The sequence below is a fragment of the Gavialis gangeticus genome, unplaced genomic scaffold, assembly GCF_001723915.1.
Source record: "Gavialis gangeticus isolate Ggan-Ray unplaced genomic scaffold, GavGan_comp1, whole genome shotgun sequence".
Lineage (NCBI taxonomy): Eukaryota > Metazoa > Chordata > Crocodylia > Gavialidae > Gavialis > Gavialis gangeticus.
This window is the reverse complement of record NW_017729019.1, coordinates 15,759,899-15,776,711: the sequence shown is the minus strand read 5'-3', so window position 1 is coordinate 15,776,711 and position 16,813 is coordinate 15,759,899. Positions and strand designations below refer to the sequence as shown.

The window sequence follows — 16,813 nt, the reverse complement described above, 5'->3', positions numbered from 1 at the left end:
CCTGCTGCTTGTTCCATTGCAATGTGAGCTGGGAATACCAGCTCCTGTTCCTTCCTCATACCAAGGCCTCCATGTGCTTCAGGTGCAGCCCGGGGAAATTCCCCTGTTCTGGACTATAGATGTCACAGGTTGTGGGGACACAGGCACCTATTACTGGCATTGTGGGAGCAGGCGGGAGCCCCAGTCATGAGCCAGGACCCCGCTGTGTTACGTGCTGTACAAACAGGGAACAAAAAAGACAGTCCCAGTTCCAAAGAGCTTCCAACCAAAGAAGGCAAGACGCAACAGGTGGGTCCGTGCAAGGGGATACGGCACCGTGGGAGAACGTGCCGGGATGTGAAGCCTCTGAGTTGATTGGTAGCATTGTGGCAGAGGAGAAGCGTTTGAAGGATGGGCAAGTGGCCTTGCTAGAAGATCCAGTCCTGTTGGTGCATGTGCATACAGCACCTGGGACCACAGGGCCATGATCTGGTGTGCATATTTAAGAGTTAATACTGATATTTTTTTACTTTGTCCGTGTCTGGGTCCAGTTACACACATGATGCTTGTTCATGCTGTTTCCCTCGTTCTGACTCAGCACCAAAGTTCATGGTTGCACATGAAAAGACTGTGTCGGAGGACCTTGTAGCCTCTGAGCTTAGCATGGGAGCTTTTTTGACCTTCATCACAGCCTCGTCATTTGTTGCAATGGGATGCCTATACATCTCATTTAGAGATGGAGCTTCCCAGCTTTGTGTCTCTGCTTTGTAACATGTCTCATGACACTGGTCTCCGTGAGAGGTGCAGTGCTCCTCCGGGGACTCCTGTTCCCTTCTGGGCTTCTGCATTGCCATCCTGGGGTGGAACATATTCGACTTGGACAGCAAAAGCCAGCAAGCTCTGCATAGCTCCAGCCTGCGCCTGTGATGCCAATGGGTCTTTGGCTTGGATGGGAGCAGCCTAAGGTAAAGAGGGGGAAACCTATGCTAGCAATAAGATGCGCATCTTGATTCCTTGCCCTCACAGCCAGTAAAATCTCTCTCCCTGGAGATGAGGCTGAAGGGGAATCATACATACAAACTCCTCCAGAATTTAGGGAGTCTTATGTCAGGTCTGTGTGAGACTCGGGGCCTTGTTATAGCAGCCAGAAAAGCAGTCGCGTGTCACCAGGTGGGTGGTGCAGCAGTGGCCTTGGCTACTCTCTTGAAGCTCTTTGGCAGGGGTGGAGAGAGGCTCGAAGTTAACTTGCATCTTCCTCTGGGTTGGGGCACCAGGTGCAAGGTGGAGCAGACACTGAGCTGCTCTAACATATGCTTGGCCTCCTCTGGGCTCCTGGCAAGCAGTGGGTAGCCGGAGGGCAGAGCATCCTGGCCACAGCCCTGCTCCAGGCCTTGTGCTGGGGCCAGCGGCAAGGCCGTGGCAGAGTCCCACGGCTGGCTGGACAGGACCTTTATGTGAGACGAGGAGAGGAGAGTCTCCGAGACCTTTTCCTACCCCCTTTAAGTGGTGCCAGTGTGGCATACAGGCAATTAGGTGGAAGGAGAGTCAGGCTCAGGGGTTTAAAATACCTTGGGAGTCTTCCCTCCAGCTGCCTCAAGGCCAGAAACACCCAGTTCAGCTGTGTAGTGCCTGGGCTTGGCTGGGGCTGCCGAGTGTCTGAAAGACGGCTGGCAGCTCCTGCTCCCTTGCTTTTCTTGTGATCCCCCCCAGGCATTTCTGAGGTCCACGTTCAGGCATGTCAGGGAAAAGCAAATGCAGCGATTAAATCCTCCACCGCGCTGGGGCTTTCTGTGCCTGGCTTGCCTCTGCCTTCCTCTCGGTGGGTTTCTGCGTGCACGTGTAGAGAGCAGACAGCTTCGTTGCTGCGTGTGAGCGGGCGGGACTGATCCTGCCAGCTGCTGAGTGCCTCTTGCCAGGTGCGGAGCACAGGGGGCTTCCCAGGGGGACTTTGATCCTAATGGATTAACATGCCAAGACGAGTCTGGTTCCTGCTCAGGGAGTTTCCCCGCAAAGTCCTTTGTTTTCCTGGTGTTTGAGTTTGGTTCAGTTTAGCCCCTGTCCTGACCTACTCTGGAGCACACGCTTGCTGAGCTGGGTTTGCTGTAATCAGCTTTTGCTGCCAGTCCTGGCTGCTGTGGTCCCCCTGCTTTACCCGCTGCAGGTTTGGGTGGTATAAAATCATAGAAAATGGGGGTTGAAGGGACTTCGGGAGGTCACATCTAGTGCAACCGCCTGCTCCGAGCAGGACCAGGCCCAGGTAGATCATCCCAGCCAAGGCTTTGTTTAGCCGGGTCTTAAAAACCTGCAAGGACGGAGATCCCACAACCTCTCTAGGTAGCCTATTCCAATGCTTCACCACCCTCCTCATGAGAGTTTTTCCCAATATCCAACCTAAATTTCCCTTGCTGCCACTTGAGCCCATTGCTCCTTGTGCTGTCGTCTGCCACCACTGAGGACAGTCCAGCTCCATCCTCTTTGTAACCCCTCTTCAGAGAATTGAAGGCTGCTATTAAATCCTTCCTCAGTCTTCTCTTTGCCAGAATAAATAACCCCAGCCTCTCATAAGTCCTGTGCCTTATGTCTTATGTTATAAGTTAGGTCTTGTGTCAGGGTTGGCGGTAGTGTTACGAAGAGGTTAGATTATGGATTGTATGGGACGGTTTGGGTAGGGAAGATCCTGCCTCAGGCCGGGGGTTGGACTAGCTGGTCTCTGGGAGTCCCTCCCACCCCTACGTCTCTATCACTCTGTGATTGCAGGGGAGGGCAGTGGCCAAGATAATGCATACGATAAATTATGGGAGCCGTGACAAAAGGTCGATGGGTCCTACAAAGCTCCAGCACCAACCTTGGAGGCTTTTGTTTCTGCTATGGGGTTTTGCAACGTGCAGCCGTGAAATGTGGTTCTGAGTCAGAACGAGGGAAACTGGGAGAGAACGAAAGGAAAGCCCCGATGAGACAGTAAGGCGCATCCAGTTGTGTGCTGGGTCACAGTCAGTACTGTCGCACACAGTGGCCTCTGCTCCCATGGGCAGCAAGCTCACAACTCCTGCAAGGCCAGCCGTGACTTTTCCATCCATCACCCTCTTAAGGGGCAGAGTCGTTGGGTCCTGGGCCTGGGAGTCAGAACTTGGGTAGGAAACCTGGGTCTGTGCTTCAGGGCAAGCTGCTAAATTACTCTGTGCCTCAGTTTCCCAAAGGTGGTGAGCGGCAGTGCTCTGTGCTCGGTTTCAGCTTTCCTAAGGCTGGGGCATGGTTGGATCCAGGGCTTTGATGTGGAGCCATCTCTTGGCAGCCAGACGTCTTCAGCAAGGTCCTTTTTGCAGCATAATTCACGGCAGGATCAAAGCACTATGCGATCCTTGGATAACAGATACGTTTCTATGATCCTTTTATAATTGTCCTATTGTGGGGATAGGCACGAAAGCAGTAAAGCACCCCAGGTCCCGATGGAGGGAAGCAGACTGTCCTCTGAGTTCCTGGCGTCTCCCCCGCCCCACCCCCCCGCAGGGCCCAGACCCGGTCCAAAGTCTATCAGCCGCCACAAAGGTGGGTCTGGCACCCCCTTTCTATTGGCACGGCATCACAAGAGCCCCTTAGCATGGGCTCTGCCATGAGCAAATAGACCTGTGGAGTGAAACATGAAACCTGGCCTCCCTCCAACAGCCCCGGGACGGTGAGAACTGCTCCCCCAGCCTTGTTTGTTCGTCACTCCCAGGTAAAGACTTACCTCTTTGCCAGCACCTCGGGCTGGGAGCCAAGGAGCGAAATGATTTTCTTTTTGCATCTCAGGTTTCTGGGCTGCTATTTCAGGAGTGATCCAGGCTCCCAGGGCCTGATACTTCTTCCTCCCCAGCCTCTGCCCCCACATCTTCCAAGCCTCCACAGTGCCAACAGCCTCATGTTTTCCATGAGCTTGCCCTTGTTTCTCAATTCAGAGATCCTAAAGTAGGGCACCTGGATTGCAACACCATGAAGCCCTTCCCCAGAAAATCAGGTGGAACCTGGAAGGGGGGGGATGGAGAAGTTTGGCCATGAGTAGAAATATCATGTGTTTGGGGAGCTGGGATCCAGACCTGGGTGCTTGCTCCCGAAGCTGGTCTCCCCAGTGAGCTGAGACATCGCCCCATCACTACTAGCACCAGTAGTAAGTCTGTTATCCTCTCTGTGAGTATTGATAGGGGGTTGCAGCTGCATGGATTGGTTACAAGGGGGAAGGAGAGAGGCGCTCGCAGTAACTCTGGGACCCAAGGTACAGCCAGCCACTGCAAAGCCCAAAGCCATTGCGCTGTGACTGTCTCAGACTGGGTGCTTTTCACACAGACTTCTGTTGTGCAAGATTTCCTTGTGAAGCCCGCAGCTTGCTGCTGCTGCTTCCTCCTAGTGTGGTTCAATTGATCTTCAGCACTGTTGTTTTTTCTAGTCCATATCCTGTTTCCCTTGTAGTTCATTATAAAAGCAGCAGAGGTGAAGAAACCAGCTGTTCTGAACAGCTCTTGGGCGGTACTTGTTAATATACCGGGGGTTGCACTTGAAATACTTCAGGCCTGAGTGCGCGCCCCAGGTTTGCAGCCTCAGCATGCGTAGCTGCGGACAGACGGGTGCTCATGTGCGCAGACTGCCTGCACCAGGACAGTCGCTGCAAATGTTGCAGAGCTGCCTGGTGATTTCTGACAGGGATAAAAACACCTGACGTAGGGGCTGTGTGGGGCAGATGCGAAGGCAGTGCCCATACCCTCACCTTGAGTAAGTTGGCAGCCTCCCGAGTGGAAGGCCTGCCCCTTGGTCTCCGGTGCCCTAACCCCTGGCATCTCGGGGATTGTCCCAGGAGTGATGCTGACATAGGATGCATCTCTGCAGGGTTATTGCTGCACCCCACACTCACAGAAATCAGGGGATGTACCAGACATGCCGTGTTGGTGACCCAGGCTAACCTTTGGCTGCTTCTCCTCCTAGACTGCCTTTTCAAAGTATGTCCCATGAACCGCTACTCCGCCCAGAAGCAGTACTGGAAAGCCAAGCAGACCAAGCAGAACAAGGATAAGATCGCCGATGTCGTGCTGCTTCAGAAACTCCAGGTGAGCAGCGTTCCCCCGGGCGCTCTGGCCGCCGACGGTCCTCATGGCATCATGGAGTAACTGGCTGAGGACTTGCCAGCCTTTCACCCCACAACCATGGGCACATCTTTTGCCTTTCCCTGGGGCGTTCTTGGAAAGCTGGGCCCTTTTTTGGTGAAGTTTGTGTAACGGTCTGCCCCGCCAGGGACCATCATGGCCCTCTTTTCCCATGAACGAGAGGAACTATTCCGTTATCTGGTAGCAGCAGCAGGCTTTTATCTATATAATCTTCTAAGATATCTTAACCCAGTAAATGGGGATAGTGATAGCGGCCTCCTTTGCAGACCACTATGAGATCTGGAGACAAACAGAACCATTGCTATTGTTGTTACTGTTATACGGACAGACTACCACGGGGGTATATCACAAAGCATGTTGCACCAGTGAGTTGGAATTGCATGGGGCGCTCGTCATCCACCCCTTTGTTTGCTTCTCTGCCCTCGGCAGTCGGATAAATTCTCCTTGGATTTCATTGCTGTCTCCTTGCCTCTCCTTTGCTTTCATTCCAGGCTGGCTTCTCCGTCCTTGGGAGAAAGGGGAATCCCTTAGGTCTGTGGCATTGACATTTTAGATCTGCTCTTGAGCAGGGAGTGGCAAATACATTGCAGAGCAGGGATCTGATGACAGGTTTATTGCTTCCACTGTGGGTAGAAATGCATTGGGCTAGCCCTGACATTGCCATCAACCTGAACAGGTCCAGAGGCTTTGGGGGGGTTACACCCACTAACATCCAGGGATGAATTTGGCCTGAAAGCTTTCATCTTCCTATGCCCTGGTAGGATATCTGTGTTCTGGGCCATCACAGGGCCATGCATGTGTGTGTGACGGGGAGATGCTAATAATGCACGATGACATTTAACATAAAAGTTTACAGCACGACAAGCTGCTGTGCATGTGCAGGAGGGAGCCTCTGTATGTGTGTGTGCACGTGTCTATTAGCACACGTGTGTGTGTGTGTATGACAGGCTTGTATTTATTGTTATGCGTATTTGGACAAATGCAAAATGGCCACACCACTGAGTGACCGTGGGGAAAACGGATGTAACCGTGGGGGACAGGATGGTATGGCACGATGCTTCTTATGAAATCTGGACAGATGCAATGATCTGTGAATGGAAGTCTGTTGAAGACACCCGCTACTTAAGAAGCCCAGTGATTGTATCACGTTGGGCTGCAGTCTTCCCAGATCACGCAAGGTAAAGTGTCACGTGGAAGGGAGACCTCCATCAAAGGGAAGCTGAAGGAGGCAGCAGTCCTAGCTGATTCAGTACCTCCGGGCTTCCTTCTGAGTCACTGCTGCACTGGTAGGGAGATGCTGTCCTTTGATGGCATCCTTTTTGCAGGGCTGCCATTTGGAGTCCTCACCAGAGAGCACCACGATGAATTGCATTTGAGCCCATTACCATTTCCCCTTGAGACTCTGTTTTCCATTTCCTGCGCCCAGCTATTGTGTGGGGCTGCTCCACGCTGATAAAAACAGCTTCCTTCCCACTGCAGTGGTGTGTGATAGAGAGCTCAGACAGTGGTAGCTCTGCAGGGCATTGGAGACACCTGCCTTTTGGGATCCTTGTGAGTGGAGCCATCTAATGCCCATCGCTTCTCTGGGCCTAAAGAAGGGGCAAAAACACCTCTTGACTGGACAGGAGCAGAATGGGATAATGTAATGATAAATCCAGATCCCTGCTTGGCTTGTAAGAAGGAACAACCCATTTCTTGGAGCAGAGATGGGCTGAGCCAGTGGGAGAAGACCATAGTGGACAGTGGTGCCTGTGAAAACAAATGCTTTGAGAAATAAGGCAGACCCAGCACTGGGAGCTAGGCAGCTTGGGAAGAACTGTGGATAGGACCCAATCCAAAACCCATCCAAGTCAAACATCACCCTTGACTCTAATGAATTTGGACAAGGCCCGTATTAAACGTTGCATAATTGTCAAAGATGACTGGCATGTTTTAAAGGATGAGTCATGAATTTTGAGTGTGGGCAGGATCCTGCGATCATCTCTCTTGTCCTTGTGTCTGACATGAGACAGAACGCGTCACCCAGTACGTCCTTATAACTTGGGGCTGATTACGGCTCGGCTTCCAGAAAGGCTTCCAGTCTTGTTGTGAAGGCAGGAAGACATGGTATCAAGTCCGTGCCATACACGACTGCGTACGGAGATGCCCTCCCTTCTCTTGTGTGGGTTAGAAAACGCCTTGTACTATTAACAAGCCGTAGTGGAAACGGATCATGAATGAAGGGCTCCGTTGCTAAATGTCTGAATCAAGTCCTGGCCCCATCGTTACTAAATAGTTTATACAAGCTCGCGTCTTCTCCCACCTAACAATGCACGTCCCTTGCTCAAACGCACTTTGGAGTGAGTCCTGATCTGCGGCCCCTTGCCTTTGCTCCCCACAGCCGACGTGCATCAGTCCAGACCTGTCACCTCCCTTCCTGGAACAGGCCGCCAGTCACATCTCACGATGGGTGATTTATAAACACCTAAGAAACAAGCCAGGAGCACTAAACTTCTTTCACTTTTGCGAGCAATTTGTATTGGAGATGCATGGCAGCCAGACTCCCCACCCCCAGCTTTGAACCCTGTCCCGTGGAGGTGGGAGAGAGGTTGAAATGGGTTCAGCTCCAAGAGCGGCTGCTATGTTCTTCTCTCCCGGGAGCAGCGCTGGGCCACGCTTTCCCTTCCCTGGCATGCTCAGACCTGTTTCAATGGCGTGCTCTGTTCCCGACTTCCTGTGCACAGGCTGAGCCCAGCAGCCCCAAGGGTTACTGGCTCCTTTTCCCATGCAGTTCATTTTGCAGCTCTTGTTTCTGGTGAACTGTGGGCCCCTCCCAAACCGTACATGCTCAGGCTGTCTCTCCAGTGTTTGTCGGAGGATTTCAGGGGACTGCGGTTTAATTAAAGGAAAGTGGCGGTAATGTTTTAAAGCCCTTTTGATTGTCAGCGAAGCATTCTTCAAGTGGCAGCATCTGGCAGAACAGATTTACGGTCATGGCACTTACCTGCTTGGGCAATTGCTTTGTTTGCTGCTTCCAGGGAGGCGAAGGAGGTTCGTAGCCTCTGATGCTCCATTAGTCGCCTTCTCTGCAGGCTCAAAGCCCCCCTCTGCCTCCCTGCAGCTCCTTCCCTTCTCCCTTGAGGGAGGGTAGGGATGTGGATGGCAGTCGCAGCAGCTTTCAGTCCTGCTCAATTGCTAGTGAGCTGCTGGCTCCTTGCACGCTGCTTTAGAAATAGAGAAGTAGATGGGCAGGACTGGGTTCCCCTGCTGCTCCCCACAACCCTTCATTTGATCAGTTTTGTGGGGTCTGCAAGCTTGCACGCTTTGAACAATCGTCCGCAGAGTCACCCTGGGACACTCCCAGGCTGCCCAGAAGTCTGTGGCCATTGGGTACGTGTCACCCGTATTCACGGGGCTGCAAGGCAGGGACTTTTGGTCTTCAAAATGCTGGCTGCCCTGGAGAAGCGTCTCGCTGGGATGCTGCCTTGGTGGGCTCCACTGCAAAGGACAGCTCGATAGTCTGGCGGGGAATCCAAGAGACAGCATCGCTGGTATGGTCGCATCCCTGAGTTTCCCATGTGAATCTGCCACGGGAGATTATTTGTTCCTCACCTCGTGGTCTCGCCTATGTTGATTCTCCTGATACATTTGCAAAGCAGAAGGGTGTTTTTGGGAGGAGGGCGCCTGGCCCAGAATGGGCAAAGTTGTTCCCTCAGCTTCTTGGCTGTTGCGCGCCCATCTTCTACCCCCACCCAGCAAGTTTGGACATGCAGTAACCTCTGGGGTTGCCCCCTTTTTTCTTCCCCAAGACTTGACCGATGGCACTTGCAGACTGAGAAGTGGCTGGGACCTCCTGATGTTCAGACCTGCCTGACACCAAGCAGTGGCCTGTGGTCCCTTGTTTGGCTCTTCACAGGGAGCTCCTTGGAAAGGTCTGGGGCTGACTTGGCCTGAAGCGCGAGGCCAGAGCATCCAGTCCCCTCTGATCTTGGGTGCTTCAGTTTCTGGGTGCTCAATTGAAGCCTCCTTGGGCCTCACCCACAGCTCCAGGGGGCTTTGGGCAGAGCTGACCAGGCCAATTCAAGGGGTCTCAGGCGGAGCAGCCAGATACTGAAAGGCCCCCAATTACAGGCTGCTTTATAAAATGCAGCCCTGATTCAGTGAAGTTGCCTGTAGACTCGGAGCGGGATGAGAGATGCCCTTGTGGCCTCACTGCTTCTTCAGGGCCCTGCTACATGTTCAAACAAAACCAGGTTTAGAGTTGTTACACATTTTCAAGCACTAACTTGATAGCTATTTGGCTCTTTGTATAGCTGGAGAGTCATTTTTATTACTTTGCACCTGTGGCTGGTCTCCATCTATTTTGCAATTAACCACTTAACTGTGTGATAAGTACTTTGCACATGTGGCCGGTCTAAACTGATTGTGGACATAACCGGTTAATACATCACCTATCTCAGATGTAGCAGAGGCCTCACTCTCCCCCGCGAGGGCCGAGGCTGGGACTCACAGTCCTCTGCTCTTGTTTTGTGGACAGCACGCGGCTCAGATGGAGCAGAAGCAGAATGATACGGAGAACAAGAAGGTGCACGGTGACGTGGTGAAGTACGGCAACGTCATACAGGTACGGGGTGCGCGCGTCCCTCCCAGTGGTTCGGCGTTGCTGGGCCCTGCCTGCCCCCCGCTCTGGGGCATGGCTCTTGTCGCGATCTCCTGGTGAAACCCCCAGCAGTAAGGAGTGACGCCACCTGAATGGCTGCCTGCTTCCCTTCTCCCATGTCCTCGCAGGACCTGATTTGGTGGTTACCTCTGAGGTCCGTTCACATTTGGAGGTAATCACTTGGTTTCATGTGAGTTGAAGGTCTTGGGTCACTCCTGCAATTCTGACTCTTGGCGTCATGCGAGTTGAAAGTCTTGGGTCACTCCTGTAGCTCTGACTGTGGAGGGGGTTTGGGGTTGAAGCCCAGGAGCAGGCAGAACCAAGTGGAGAAGAGAGAGGGTAATGTCCGGAGAGGCAAGTCTTTGAGGCTGCTGGACATAGGCAGAGCATCTGTTGCCTCCGGCTCACAGTCCACGCTGCTTCGCTTTGCCCGCAGGGCTGCTCTCAACTTAATTCGGGGCTGTGCTGTCACGGGAGGGACTGGGGGACTCCACTCTGAGGCAATTGGCTTTTCCAGCTTCTCCACATGAAGAGCAACAAGTACCTGACGGTGAACAAGCGGCTCCCTGCCCTGCTGGAGAAGAACGCCATGAGGGTGACGCTGGATGCTATGGGCAACGAGGGCTCCTGGCTCTTCATCCAGCCGTTCTGGAAACTGAGGAGCGAGGGAGATAATGTGAGCATGGCTAGGCTGCGGAAAGCATCAGCAAAAGGATAGAAAGTCCTTTTTGCCGAGGCTCTCCACAAAGAGCAGTGAATTAAGCCTCTCTGCTCCCCTGTGAGGCAGATGGGGAAACTGAGGCATGGGAAGGGGAGAGTGATCTGCCAGAGGTTGGGGGCAGAGCCAGAAGCAGGTGATGCTATCTCCTTCTGCCTGAGCTCAGGGCTGCTGCAGGGCAGCGTGATCCCGAGGATGGCCTGGCAGGCTTTTGTCGAGCGTTAAGGGACCCTTGCAGCATCCCCTGGGATCCAGGAGCTTGATTGCGACTCTAATCCTCCTCCTCAGGTAGTCGTGGGAGACAAAGTGATCCTGAACCCCGTGAACGCCGGGCAGCCGCTGCACGCCAGCAGCTACGAACTCGCCGACAACGCTGGCTGCAAAGAGGTACTGGGCGAAGGGCTGGAGTCCCCGACAGGGCTGGGGGGTGACTTGGGGATCCAGGTTTCCCCGGTGGCTTGGGACGGGCGTTCTGCTGCTCTGGCTTTGGTCCTGCTCTAAGCTCGCGCTCCCTCTTTCCCCAGGTGAACTCAGTGAACTGTAACACCAGCTGGAAAATCAACCTGTTCATGCAGTTCCGGGACCACATGGAGGAAGTGCTGAAAGGGGTAAGGGGGGCACATCCATTTAACAGTGCTGGGCTGCTCAGACGGGGCCCCTGGGAGCCAGTCCCCCCCCATCTCTGCTCCATCCAGAAACATGCTGGAGGAATGAGACACCAGTTCTGCCTCTGGGGAGGATTTATCGCTTTTAAGTGCTTGAGAGCTGGTTATTTCAAGGCCAGCCACCTACATGCACCCCTGGGTACCCTCTCCCCTGTTGTCCTCACTCGGGTCTCGAGGACAATCCTGCACACAGACAGTGCCACCGATGACAGGCCAGGAGCCAGGCAGTGCTGTGATTATCTTGGGAAAGGACCTCTCCCTGGGGAAGCTGTTGTTCAGCTTTGGCACCTTCCAGTTGGAGGGGCTCTTGATCTTATCTTTGGCATCCTTGAACCAGGGTTTAGGCTCAGGCCAGGTGTGGGACAGTCCAGATGCCCCCCCCACAGGGAAGGGAGCCATCCTCTACTGCTTGTGGAATTGCAATAACATGCAGCAGCATCTCTGGGGATGCAGTGACCCTTATGGGGTCATTATAGACCACTTGCCACTTACCTGTCCTTTCATTGCCTGCATTAGGGTAGTGCCAGGTGGCCTCGGCCAAGTGCCATGTCCCAGCTTGCTGCATTTTGCATGTACATGCGGTGAGAGACCATCCATCCCCAACAACTCCCAGTCTGAGCTGACGCCATGTACAGCTCTCTGTCCCTCTAGGAGGGAAACCCCCTCATAATGAAGTGTGGGGACAAGAGGCCCTGGCACAGTAGGACGTCTGGACAGAACAGCCCTGCTGAGCAGATCCCCAGGTTATGGGTGAGGCCATTCTCTACCCATCCTGCTGGCTCAAGGGGTGGCCGAGGACCCAGGCAGTCTGAAAACGACCTCGCTGTGTATGCCCCTCGTGTCATGGTGCCAGCAGCCTCACCTCCGTGTCCTTCCTTGGCAGGGGGACGTGGTGAGGCTGTTTCACGCGGAGCAGGAGAAGTTCCTCACCTGTGATGAGTACAAGAGCAAGCTGCATGTCTTCCTCCGGACCACCTTGCGGCAGTCGGCCACCTCCGCCACCAGCTCCAACGCCCTGTGGGAAGTGGAGGTGAGTGCTGAGAGCAGCATGTGTGCTAGCTCTCCCTCTGCTAACCCACGCTCCCAGAGGAGAACAGCCTCACGTTTCAGGCAGCAGGGGCAGCTCCAGAGGTAGGGGAGGGGATGCCTGCTTTGCTGATGCTCCCAGCTTCCAACCCAGCCGATGACCTGTGCAGTGGGGCTGAGCCGTGGTGGAGGTGGGAAGCTCTCTGCATGGGTTGTAGAGCTCACGCTGTTTCCGGACCAGGTGCGTGGCTGGCTCGGCATCTTTCAAGCCTAGGGACACTGGGCTTTGGGCTTACAGCACTTTTGTGGCTTCAGTGCTGTCCCAGCTGCTTCACGAGGGAAGGATGGGGAGCTAGTGGTGGGTCCAAAGCAGAGCCCAGAATTGGAGCTTCTCGAGGCTTTGGAGAGACTGTCTCCAGCTGCAAAGTGCATGTCTCGTAGCCATCGCCACCCACCTCACCATGTCTCTGTCTCAGGTGGAACCTGGATAGCCTCCATTCCCGCAGTGTCTGAGTGTCACACAACCTGCCTGCGAGGCTGGGTGACGCCACGATCTGCGTTGCGCATGCGGGTAACTGAGGTGCAGAGAGATTCAGGATCACACAGAAAGCCTGGGCAGGGCAGGGATCTGCACCAGGCTCTCCTCCATCCTAAGCCAGAGCCTAAAGCTTCAGGCCATCGTTCCTCTCCTTGCATCTCTTTCAGGTGGTTCATCACGACCCTTGCCGAGGCGGAGCTGGGCACTGGAATGGCCTGTACCGTTTCAAGCATCTTGCCACTGGGAACTACCTGGCAGCAGAGGTAACATGGGTGCGGGGACTGGATGGGTGGGGAGGGATCCTGCTCCCTTTGAAGTCCATGAGAGCCTGACAGTCCATGGCAAAGGGCATGTTATCTTGCTTGCAATGCAGAGCAGCAACTCCTCTCCAGAGGCCCACGTCCCACCTGGTGCAGCTGCCTTGGAGCCAGGTTTTCTGGGACCATTTCTGGCCCTCACCCAGTTTCCAGGCTGCTTCCAGTGTCTGCTCTGTGCAAAGTCCTTGCCCGTGCTCATGGGAGAGTCCTGAACTCTGTGCCTGCAGGGAGGCAGAGATGCTAAGCTCCGGGAGCGGGGCCATGAACAATGCTGCCATTTGTCTGTGTGCTGCGCTCAGAACTTCCCAGCTGAACCCCCATCTCCCGGGGCTGGAATGCACTTGTCAGACTGGCTCTTCATGTTTTCCACGCACAGTCCTTTATTTGCTCACTCTGGGCCACACCAGTGCAACCCCATTGCCCGGATGGCTCCAAGAGCAGAATTTGGCTAGCAGCATTTAACCCTTGCGGACCAAATGCTGTCCTGGCTCCTCTCCTATTCATAACTCAGAGGGAGCCAACAAGACTATTCGCTCAGATCTCCCATGTAATACAGGACAGAGAGTTTCCCCTACCGACCCCTGACTCTTCCCCATATCTTGTGGTTGAATCAGAGCAGGGAAGGTAGAAAGGGATTATCGAGAAGGACTCGCCTCAAGTCAGTGGAGTGATTGGTGGGGGGTCTGCTGTTCATAACAGTCTAGAGAAGCCTCCAGCTTTATATAACATGGTTTCATATGGCACTAAGGTGCACCCCTCCAGAGATAAAACAGTGCCTGTCCAGTGCACCATGGCTGTAGGGGGCACGTGGATATCTGTTGCGACTCCTGAAAGGGGGGCTGCTGCAGGGTGTTGCACAGCCGTGACGGAGGTAATTCCTAGCTGGGAAGGAAACCTTATCTGTTCTCAGTGAATGGTGAGTGGAACAATAGTTAGCATTGAACGGAGAATGCCACGGCCAGGTTTTGCCAAGAGGGCGATGCATTTTTGCTGCCTTCAAAAGAGAGTTGGAAAACGTCCCTCGGCAGCATCCGGCACGTTGAATCTCAGAGGGCTGCGATGGGGCTGCTCCTCTGAGCTGTAACCCATTCCCTTCGGTGGGTTTTCAGCAGCGAGGCTTCTGGGACCTGAATTCTCAGTCCCTGCTGCCGAAGCTAGTACAGCCAGCCCTGTGAGCTGGGGCTGTGGCAGGCTTGTTGCCCGCTGTCTGTGGCCCAGTCACTCTAGTAGGAGTGGAGTCCCACGCTGCATGTGCAAGGGCCACGAGACTCTTGTGCCGCCTGACTCGGTTCTCTAAACCCTGCTGTTCCACCTTCCCTGCCTGTGCTCTGGGCTTCAGACGATGCTCCAAACAGGTAGAAATAACAGGGGATGAACCCCTCTGCTGGGAATTTTAAAGGGTCAGACACAGCACATTGATTGTCTTTCCTTTCTTTTCATATTTCTCTTATGGTTTAGGAAAACCCAAGTTACAAAGGAGATGCAGGCGAGCCCAAGTCAGCATCCACGGTGAGTTGGATTCTGTCTGCCTAGCAGCACCGCTGCTACCTGGGCCTGGAAATGATCTCCTGCTTCAATGCTAAGAACAGGGGCAGTTGTTCCTGCAGGGACAGTTAGGTCCAGTACGACAGCAGCACCCAGTACTCATGGAAGCACTGGAAAATGCCTCGTCGCTTGAGGCATCTCTGTGCAGCAGTCTAGTGTCTTTGCCACCCTCAAGGGCTGGTCTCAGGTTGAAGCCCTGTGGATTATTCTGTCAAATTGAAATCCAGCTGCCTGGGGCTGCCGTGTAGCCTTGAGACTTTGGGACATTGGGCTGGGAGAAGGTGGTGAGAGAAAAAATGTGTTCCTACGCCCAGGAGAAAGGAGAGCTCTTCTACTAAGTGACATGGGGAGTGCTGGAGATGGGTTTGGCTTGGTGAATGGCATGCATCTCGCAGCACTCGTGCTCTTTCGTCTCCTTCTGACTGAGCTTGGTGCAGCGCAGACACCGCCTAGTCTCTGAGTGTCTGCCGCAAATCTAGAGTAGCCCTGCTGACCGGAGTGTGTGTGTGTGAGAGAGACAGAGAGGTCCCTGGGCTGCCTGGGCCTTCCTGCTCAGTAGCATTGTTGACGTCCTCATCCCTCGGTGCAGGTTGGGACCAGTCGCTCCAGCCGGAGGAACACGGGCGAGAAGATCAAATACCGGCTGGTGGCTGTACCCCACGGGAATGACATTGCCTCCCTCTTTGAGCTGGACCCCACCACGCTGCAGAAGACGGACTCCTTTGTCCCTCGGTATGCGGAAAGGCCTGGGCGCCTGCTCAGCCACGCGGGGTTCAGTTCCCTTCACAGTCCTGCACAGCTCAAATCATACAGGGTTTCATGACTATTCAGAGCATGGCTGTCTAGCAAAGGGTAGGGACCTCAGAGGGGTCCTTTTAACTGACTCACCCTGCACTCCTCGCTGGGGGATTGGTAGCTTTGCCAGCTGTCCAGTTCTCTCTGCTGCCCAGTCTTACGCAGGCTGGGCTGCACCTCGGAGCAAGGTATGGGGTGGAGGAAGGTTGTGGGGAGCCTGGAGAAGTAGTCACAGCCTTGAAAGTCCAGCTCTGGAGCCCAGTCAGGTCTTGGATGGGGGACTATTAAGGGAAACCCGCTACAGTTGGAAGTGGTGTGGGTCCCTTTGCTCCCTGAGAGTGTCCTATCAGCTGGTGGGTCTTGGCCATGCAGTGACACAGAGATCAAGGACATGGGTGTTTGGGATCTCCTGGTGTTTGTGGAAGATAAAAAGGGGTCATCACTACACCTTGGAGGCTGGGTAGTTAGCTTGGCTGCCCTCATTTCCCTGCAAACCTTGCCAGCTGCTCCTCTGAGCTGTCAGCTGCTCCTCCGAGCTCCTCTGAGCTTTGCTTCTCTCCCTTCCCTGCCCAAAAGAAGCTATGCAGACTTGGTGCAGAATGAATGCTGTGCCGCACCCCAGAGGTGGCTGCATTTCAGCAGGGGGAGGTTAGAAGCATTTCACATGGCCAGGATGGAAAGCCCTGTCAAACTGGAACCTATGTTGCTGTGGTTTCAGGAACTCCTTTGTGAGGCTGCGCCACCTCTGCACCAACACCTGGATCCAGAGCACCAACGTGCCCATTGACGTGGATGAGGAGAGGCCCATCCGTCTCATGGTACGTTCAGCGCCTGAGCACCCTGGGCTGCTGCTGCCAACATACGTTTGCTCCTCCTTGCTCTTAGGTTGCTGAAGTTAGTACCCCTCTGACCTTGTTGGCCCAGAAGTGACATTCAGAGTTTGTGGCCAGAGGCCCAGAAATACCATCTGGGTTCTTGATCAGGGCAAGAAAATCAATCTAGAACCCAGCCCACCTAGAACCCAGCCCAGCCAGTCAATACAGCACCGGATGGTGGCCACCAAGCAGGTGTGGATTAAGGTGGCCCCACTGCGTCCCACCCCGGATGCAGCGAAGATGCTGCAGTGCTCATGGTAGGCAGGACTGAAGAATTGAACCCTGCCCTGCTCTACTGCATGCTGCAGAGAGGCTGCCGCATGTATCTGGCCCAGCAGAAGATACTTGTGTTGGGGTTCGAGCAGATGGGGAAATGCTGGGTTCTCTATTTCTTTCCAGCTTGGGACCTGCCCCACCAAGGAGGACAAAGAAGCTTTTGCCATCTTGTCTGTGCCGGTGTCAGAAATCCGAGACCTGGACTTTGCCAACGATGCTAGCTCCATGCTGGCCAATGTGGTGGAGAAGATGAACGAGGGCTTCCTGAGCCAGAACGAGCGGCGGTAAGAACCGGGCCATGTTCCCAT

At 54.3% G+C, this 16,813-nt stretch overlaps 1 protein-coding gene across 2 annotated transcripts in view; it reads left to right on the top strand.

Annotated features, from left to right (window-relative positions):
* Positions 1–16,813, top strand: part of ITPR3 (inositol 1,4,5-trisphosphate receptor type 3) — an 85,056-nt gene that overhangs the window by 29,425 nt on the left and 38,818 nt on the right. For both annotated transcript variants that reach the window (XM_019514191.1, XM_019514190.1), the window contains exons 3-13: positions 4,933–5,054; positions 9,628–9,714; positions 10,268–10,426; positions 10,757–10,855; positions 10,993–11,076; positions 12,017–12,163; positions 12,865–12,960; positions 14,473–14,523; positions 15,149–15,291; positions 16,073–16,172; positions 16,629–16,789. In XM_019514191.1, coding sequence (XP_019369736.1) covers positions 4,933–5,054; positions 9,628–9,714; positions 10,268–10,426; positions 10,757–10,855; positions 10,993–11,076; positions 12,017–12,163; positions 12,865–12,960; positions 14,473–14,523; positions 15,149–15,291; positions 16,073–16,172; positions 16,629–16,789 — 1,249 coding nt within the window. The remainder of the gene's footprint in view (positions 1–4,932; positions 5,055–9,627; positions 9,715–10,267; positions 10,427–10,756; positions 10,856–10,992; positions 11,077–12,016; positions 12,164–12,864; positions 12,961–14,472; positions 14,524–15,148; positions 15,292–16,072; positions 16,173–16,628; positions 16,790–16,813) is intronic.